Source organism: Lactuca serriola, chromosome 3 (assembly GCF_051521515.1).
Source record: "Lactuca serriola cultivar US96UC23 chromosome 3, Lser_US96UC23_V15, whole genome shotgun sequence".
Classification (NCBI taxonomy): Eukaryota; Viridiplantae; Streptophyta; class Magnoliopsida; order Asterales; family Asteraceae; genus Lactuca; species Lactuca serriola.
The window spans coordinates 64,207,364-64,215,574 of NC_136410.1; the positions used below are offsets into that span (position 1 = coordinate 64,207,364).

At 44.3% G+C, this 8,211-nt stretch overlaps 1 protein-coding gene across 1 annotated transcript; it reads left to right on the forward strand.

Moving 5' to 3' along the window:
* The first annotated feature begins 458 nt into the window (after positions 1-458).
* LOC145095332 (uncharacterized) lies at positions 459-2,975 on the forward strand. Its single transcript, XM_079033232.1, has 4 exons — positions 459-1,069; positions 1,528-1,917; positions 2,004-2,280; positions 2,538-2,975. Exons 1-4 carry the CDS (start codon positions 459-461, stop codon positions 2,973-2,975), a joined length of 1,716 nt encoding a protein of 571 aa, XP_078889358.1.
* Positions 2,976-8,211: the final 5,236 nt, after the last annotated feature.

Consider the following 8,211-nt stretch of genomic DNA (forward strand, 5'->3'; position numbering starts at 1 on the left):
CTAGGAGGAAGTCCAATGCCCACACTTCACCAAATCCCAAGGGCAACTTAGCCAAATCTCATTCTCGGACTGGTCACAAGCCTCACACCACACCCTTTGGACCATTGACCAGGTACAGTGTCTGGCTAAATGAGAAAAATCTTACCTTTAGATTTTATCATCATAAAAAACCAAATCAAGTCCAAACTCGTAATCTTCTGAAACCTCGTAATCCACCGAAACCTCGTGACTTTCAGAAACCTCGTAATTCTCAAAAGACCTCAAAACACCCAAGTCTAGGTCTTAGAGTTGATACGAAACCTATCCCTACAACCCCTGTTCATGCATCTAGGAAGAATTCACTGTAACCCTAGGCTCCAAACTTGTTTGGGTGCCCAAAGTGACCGTGTAATTTTCAGGCTTTGTGCAAGGAGGAACAAGAAGAGGAGTGGCTGATCGATAGTGCCTGCTCCTTGCACATGACTGGAAGGTTAGAATACCTTCAAGATTTCAGGCCTATCTGTAATGGAAGACATGTCTCCTTTGGTAACAATGCCAATGGTATCATCCGGGGTTACGGTGTATTAACAACAGGGAACTTCTCAATACAAAAAGTTGCTTACGTAGAAGGCCTCAAGCACAATCTCATCAGTGTAGGCCAACTATGCAAAGCAGGTCTTCGGGTTGAGTTTGATAATGAATGCTGCAACATCATGACAAGCGATAAAAGCACCCGTTTGATCAAATCCAAATATGAAGGGACCATGTCTCCTTCGGATGTCTCATTGATCATTGGGAAACTGCAATTATGCTTTATGTCTAAATCCGTATCCGAAGTTAGTTGGTTGTGGCATCGCAATCTAGCTCATCTAAACTTTCAATACGTCAACAATCTTGTCACAGAAGAACTCGTCCGAGGCCTCCCAATTCTGAAGTACAACAATGAAATAGTCTGCTCTGCTTGTGAGTGTGGAAAACAATCAAAGGGAAGTCACCCACTAGTCATTGATTCATCAATTTCTGAAGCTCTAGAGCTGCTACACATTGACCTCTGCGGTCCATCTACCGTAGCTAGTCTTCATCACAAGAAGTACATACTAGTTATAGTTGATGACTTTACTCGTTTCTCTTGGGTCTTCTTCCTGAGACTCAAATCCGAAACTCCGAAAATCCTGATAAACTTCATCAAAGAAATTGAACTTCAAATCAAACTACCAGTTCGCAGAATTCGAAGTGACAACGGAACCGAGTTCACTAATCATCTCATGGATAGTTTCTTGGTTTCCAAAGGCATCAGTCACAACTTCCTTGCTCCTTACACACCTCAAAAAATGTAGTAGTAGAGCGAAGGAATCGTACTCTGGTAAAAGCAGCCAGAACCATGCTCAACTTTGCAAACCTTCCTCTATACTTCTGGGCCGAAGTAGTGGCAACACCATGCTTTGTTCAAAACTGAAGCATTGTCTGCAAGCGTCTCAACAAAACACCTTATGAGGGCCTCAACAATCGAAAACCAAATGTCCGATTCTTTCACATATTTGGGTGTAGATGTTTTGTAATCAACAATAAGAATCACCTTAACAAAATTGCACCAAAATCAGAAGGCATATTTCTAGGCTACTCAACAAACAAGGTGGCATACAGAGTTCTTATTAGACGCACGCGACTAATAGTTGAAAGCTTCGATGTGAAATTCAATGACTATTATGTACGCAACACTGCTCCTTCAAGAGAAACAAAAGCAATCCTGGAAAGTGATATCCCAGCCTCTTCGGGTCCTCTTAACATAATTGAAGTTAACTATGATGACCTTTTTGACCCTGTAGAAACTGCTCAACTGTCCGAAATTCTTTTGTCACCAGAAGCTCGCAATAACATGCAGAAGTCTCTAGACCCTCCATATCTGATGACTTGTCTCACGGAACTTCCACCTAGCCGGTTGTAGGGGAAAGCACTACTCCAGTTCTAACGACAACCATTGAGGTTTTAGTTATCGAAGACATAGCTCTCGTTTCTATTCGCAGAGTATCTAATCCATCAAATGCTTCCTCATCCTCTGATGAAGAAGAGAATATTGACACAAGAACTGTCCCAAGGGTTATCACACATTCTTTATTCCAGGCGGGACCATCTTCGGTTCACGAGGGACTCCCATCCGCAATTCAGGGGGAACCTCATTCTGATCCAAATCCTTCAGTCCAAGTCCAAGATACCTCTGCAAGCTGTTCACAAGTCGAAGGGGAACTAACTTCTCTTTCCACAAAATCTTCTGGCGTTGTTGATCTTCCTTCCACCGCAACTGTTGATCATCAATTAAATCGTTTACATATCTGGACAAAATAACACCATTCGGGTCAAATCATCAGAAACCCATCCGCATGCGTACTAATTTGATCTTCGCATGATCTTACGAAACATTGCCACTATGCATCCTTTATGTCCGCAGTCGAGCCCCGATCCATCAAAGAAGCACTTCTTGAGCCTGATTAGATAACTACCATGCATGAAGAATTAGCAGAATTTGAAAAAAAAACAAAGTGTGGAAACTCGTTCTGAAGCCAAAAGGTCACACTATAGTTGGAACAAGATGGGTGTACAAAAACAAACTTGATGAATCTGGTGCGGTTGTTCGAAACAAGGCAAGATTAGTTGCCAAAGGGTATAGTCAACTAGAAGGTGTTGATTATGATGAAACATATGCTCTCGTAGCCAGGATGGAAGCGATACACATCTTTTTAGAGTATGTGGCACACAAAAATATCATAGTACATCAAATGCATGTAAAAAGTGCCTTCCTGAATGGTGAATTGAAAGAAGAGGTTTACTTACAACAACCTCCAGGATTTGAAAGTCTAGAGTTCCCAGAATACTGTTTCAAGCTTGAGAAAGCAACCTATGGTCTTAAGCAAGCACTGAGGGCATGGTACGAGACTTTCTATGAGTTTCTTTTCATGTCAGGATACAAAAGAGGTGTGATTGATCGCACATTATTTTGAAAGGAAAATGGAAATCACCTTATGCTTGTTCAAATTTATGTGGATGATATCATATTCGGGTCAACAGATCAAGGTATGGTGAATGAATTTGCAATGCTCATGACCAACAAGTTCCAAATGAGCATGAATAGAGAGATCAACTTCTTTCTAGGACTCCAAGTGAAGCAAGTCCCTCAAAGGATATTCATTCATCAAGAAAAATATACCTCTAAACTGGTGAAGAAATACACAATGGATAATTGTTCCTCAGCCAAGGTTCCAATGGCCTTCGTGATAGGATTAAAATAGACTTTTAATCTATGAAGATCGATTAGATCTTGAACAAGTATATGAATATTAAACAGCAAGAACACAATATTAATAACAAGGCAGAACGCAATAATAAGAACAAACAGCTTGAATCAATCGTGTTGAATGATTAAATAAAATCCTTAGAAGAGCTCGATTAAGAACATCAACTGTAAAGGATTGGAAGATTACAAGAATGATTACTGAAAATATTGTTCTCTTGATTAATCGCTAAATCGATGATCTCTAGAATCTTATATATCTTAACCTAATATGCATGCAAGCATTAACTTAAATACTATACATAAAAGGCTCTCGGTTGGACAGGCCCAAACCGGAGAATAAAAGGCTAATCTAACGAGCCCAAAAGACGCAACATAAAAACTCTTTTCAGCCCAACAATCTCCCCCTTTGCGTCAATTTGGAGCGAGACCTTCACTTTCTACTTGGGCCGGCGGCTGAAGCTGGTACCTTCTTCTTCACAGTACTAAACAGACACTTGGTTATGGAAAGGATGGTCTGTCTAAACCAGATGTACCAATTGATCATATCGTTGAAGTACTTGATATCATCAGCCGAATTGTCTTTACACTGCTTGATGATGAATAAGATGTGCTCCAAGCAAGTTGTAGTGTAAAGATGTTTGTCAGCTAAAGCGAAGAGACATTTCTGTCCTTCGGCTCTAGTGAACATCACAGAGTTTCGCCTCGAATCTATCTTGCCCATTAGCATTTGATTCAGATCACTGGCCGATCCCACAGGCTTGACTTTCGGTTTCTTCTTAAAAACTGTGGCAACCTCCTGATCCATTAGGGCCACCTCCATGATGTAGCATGCCAGCATCCTTTTGACATGGTCTAAGATGGGACCATATTCGGCTTCGTTTGTCAGCAGGATGTTGTACAAGACTATCCAATCATGAGGGTTCAGATTGGGCAGATCCGCCAGAGAGATCATGTGAGCAGTTTTTGCAGATCCTCGGATAAGCTTGAACTTGACGTTTGTAAATCTCCCCACGGAAAAAGGCTTCATCACCCGAACATTGACAATCTTCTGGGCGCTCCATGTAAGGTATTGAGGGCGAGCGGCCTCCAGGTAGAAGTCAATGAGCTCCCTGTCAAGCTCATCGTTTGGATGCGGGACTTCAGAAATGTTAGAGAAGGCATGGAAGATGAACGCCTTTCGAGTCAGTGGCATATCGAACTGCGAATCAATGGTGTTGTTGCAGTCGAACGATATCACCGGCTCGAGCCATAGTATGCATGGAGTCTCTATGGCCTCTTTTATCAACCGATCCTTGGTCCAGGCAGGGAAGAGCAACTTTCGGCTCTCAAGGAGATCGTTGGCTTCTTTTTGTTTACGTTCGGCTTCTTCAGCTTCACGTGCCACACGACTGACATCGTCATCAGTATTGCGACTGTTCTTTCTCTTTAACATGTCCGCAATAGTCTCCTTGTCTTCATCTTCATCTTCATCTCCACCCTCTGCTATGTGTTTGCCCTTGTTCTTCACACCCGAACCCGAGGCATGACCAGTTGGGGGTGGTTCGGTTGTGTGAGTAGCTTTGGAGGACAGAGGTGGTTTCGATCCTTTCTTCTCATCTCCCCCTTGTTTTGGAATGGACACGAAACTCGGCAGGCCTTCAATTTTGCTTAGGAGGTCCATGGCCGGGGAGAGCTTTTCAGCGAGGGTGCGCCTCACCGAATGATTAAGGATGGGGTCGTGTGCTTCCAGGATGTTGGATAGAGCTGTGTGGACATCCGAAACACACGTTTTTATGACTTCCCTCTCGGATCGAAGAGCTTCCAATTGTTCTTGAGAGTTGGAAAGCTGTGTGCTCTTGACCTTAAGGGCAGTAGTCTTACTCGCCAGGACGTCCATCAGGGAATTTTCAGCCGCAAGATCGTCTTGTAGCTTTGCCAAGCGGGCATCGATGGAGGCACGGAGTGCCGAGTTGTCGTCGCTGAGGTTTTGGCGGAGGGTAGCGAACGAAGTCAACTCCGTCGAGACGAACTTGGCCAATTGTTGAACAATCGGTTCAAGAGTCGTCTTTGTGGCATTGGCGCTTTCCTGCAGAGACTTTAGCAGGTCCGAAGCGTCGGAGAATAGTTTATCGACTTTTTCGGTCGCCGCCTCACAGGCTCGGGTGGAGGCGTCTATCGCAACAGTTGCTGAGGCTATTGAGTCATGTTGAGCCCTGGAGAAGGCATCAACTATCCTCTGAAGGGCAGCTTCAGATAAGGTGGACTGCTGGTTTGAAGAGGAGGCGAGAAGTTGATCAACCTTCTCGTTCAGCTCGCGGAGATGCTTCTTTGTCACTGGAGCATCATCCTCCTCATCACTTTGAACTTGAAACGGACTATAATAGACCGAATCAAAGTTCATGTGATCACCACCAAGGAATTGATCATCGCCATCGGAGGCGTCTTCAGGAGATTGAGGTGGTGGTGAAGCTGGGGGTGTTATGGGTTTAGTTGGTTCAGGTTGAGTAGGTGGGGGTTAGTTTCGGGTGGTGGTTGTTTATGGGTTTCGGTTTGTGGAGGTTCAGTTACGGGAGGGGTTTCGGTTACAGGTGGTGTTTCGGTTGATGTGGTGAATATGGGTGGAGGTATAGGGAATGAGGTTGGTGGTATAGTGGGGGTTATGGTGGGAATGGAAATAGGTATTGTGGGTGGAGGGGAAGGAACTGGGGATTGGTGAAGTTCCATCTCCGGGGTTGGGGACCGAGGGGGTGTGTTACCTCGCTGAGGAGATTCGTCGCCTTGGGAGCCCTCAGAGTCCGAACTCCCACCTTCGGATTCGCTTGAAGAGGAGGGTATGAGGAGCTTTCGCTTCGGTTGGGTCTTCCTCCTTTTCGGTTGTGGGGAAGAGGCAGTCTTCGGTTGTTTGCGTTTCTTGGGAGTAGGTTTTGGGGCTTTGGATGGTTTCTTCCCCTTGTCTGCCTTCTTACCCCTGGCCACCGGTTTGTCGGCATCATGAATCGATCTCAACATGTCCGGTGTCAGTTCCGTCGGACCAGAGGGCCCTAACTCCTTGATCGCCTTGATGATACTGCTCTCTGAAGGCACACTTCCATACATAGTCTCCGGGATGGAGCCAATGAAGGAGAATTTTGATGCATCCGAGACGATGATCTTCTTGGTGTGGAACGTACCAATTGAAGACATCAGTGCACCGTCAGCAGTTTGAACATCGAACCTGTCCATAGCCCATCTTGTGATCAAGATCCAGAACTGGGCTAGTGACACCTCGGAGTGTCGGGAAGCGGAAGAGAGGCTCTGAATCAGTTGTTGCCAAAGGACAAAACCATAGTCCAGATTGATCCCGTTGTACACCGCATACATAATCGACAGGAAAAGACGACTGGCCCCGTCCGATCCTGAGCTTCGTTCTGATAGTCCCTTGAAGAGAACTGTAAATAACCCATTCCATTGGGGCGGTAGGCATGACTTCTTGAATCTGGCGACGGAGGTGAGAACTTCCGTGTAGCCCATGTTGTAGAACATGCTGTAGAGCATACCAACCGGAATTGTCTCCGGGTGAACACACGATGGGTCAGCAGCAAACCCAAGCATAGAGCAGAGAAATCGACGTCTTGTGTTCCGCCACTTCGAAAAAGACCCTGTCAACAGCCTTGTTGTAATAAGCCGTTGCGTAGACCTGAGAGAGGGCCACCATTGGCACCGTTTCAATCCGTGACAGTGCCGGAGCAAGCTGGGAGTATTTGAGACACTCGATGACCGGCGACATGTAGGGATCATAGGCCAGTGGGTTCAGATCAATTACGAGGCATTGCTGAGGACGGATTGGAAGAATCTGAGAAGTAGCATGGACGGAAGAGGATTCAGCCATTGTTGCAGGTTGGAGAAGAAGATAACCGGGAGAGAGTGTGGAAGTATTTTTGCTTTGGAAATTATGGGGCAGTAAAGAGGTAAAAGGTGGGGTGGATGGGTTTTTATAGTAGGTGATAGGAGAGAGAAAGATCGATTCAAATCTCTTATGGAAATACGGAAGGGTTTTTGAGTGACTGATTGGTGACAGTTGGGACGTGCGATGATCACGTAGGAGAGAGAGTGTCAGATTCCTAGGATCACGCCGCCCAATAAGCGCCAGTTCAGAGAGAGGAACCGTTTCCATTTCCACACGCGCCATTAATGCCTGATGGATGACGCTTCAATACTGCACACACGTCCAAAAGTGTCAGAAAAAGCGCGGCCGCTTCAAATTCACTCGCCCTCCTTTTTTTACCGTCGTTTGACTTTCTATCCTTTGAAATTCCGCCGCGTCAGCAACTTTTTGTCATTTCCCCTTTTTAATCAGCTGTATTCAATTTAGGACCCACGTGGCTAATTTTTGACCACTACCTCAATAGTAATTCTTCAGTAATAAACCAGCCTGTAAAATAATTAGTAATGGAATTTTGAAAATCTAGGATTTTCGTGCAAAGAGTGTAAAAGATAAGGAAATAAAGCAACTCTTTTTGGGATTATCTGTGATGTCAATTATGACACGAAACTGATGATCCCGGGCACGAATCTCTGCCTTCAAGATCAAGAGAGACCTCAAAGTGTTAGTGTGGAATCCCGTTGAATTACGATCAAACATTTATTAATAAATGTTGAAAGGCTTCTTTTAATAAGGCTAATTAAGGGTGGTTACGCTTTGATTCAACAATTCAATTCTTGATATAAGAACGAATGTGAACAAAGTACTTGTGAGACCGGTGTAGTCTGTTGAACAAGTAGGTTGGAGCTGATTTTTGAGTGACTTGGATAAGTATAAAATCTCAGATAAAAAAAATAACTGGATCCCATGGGAAGAAATGTTATGGTGTGTAACAATTTCATTGGAATCAGAAAAAGAATGAGATTTCATGAAGGTACATTCGTCAATTCATTGGTGAAAACTTGATCAAATTAATTTGTCACCGTCAATTCTTTGGTGTTGA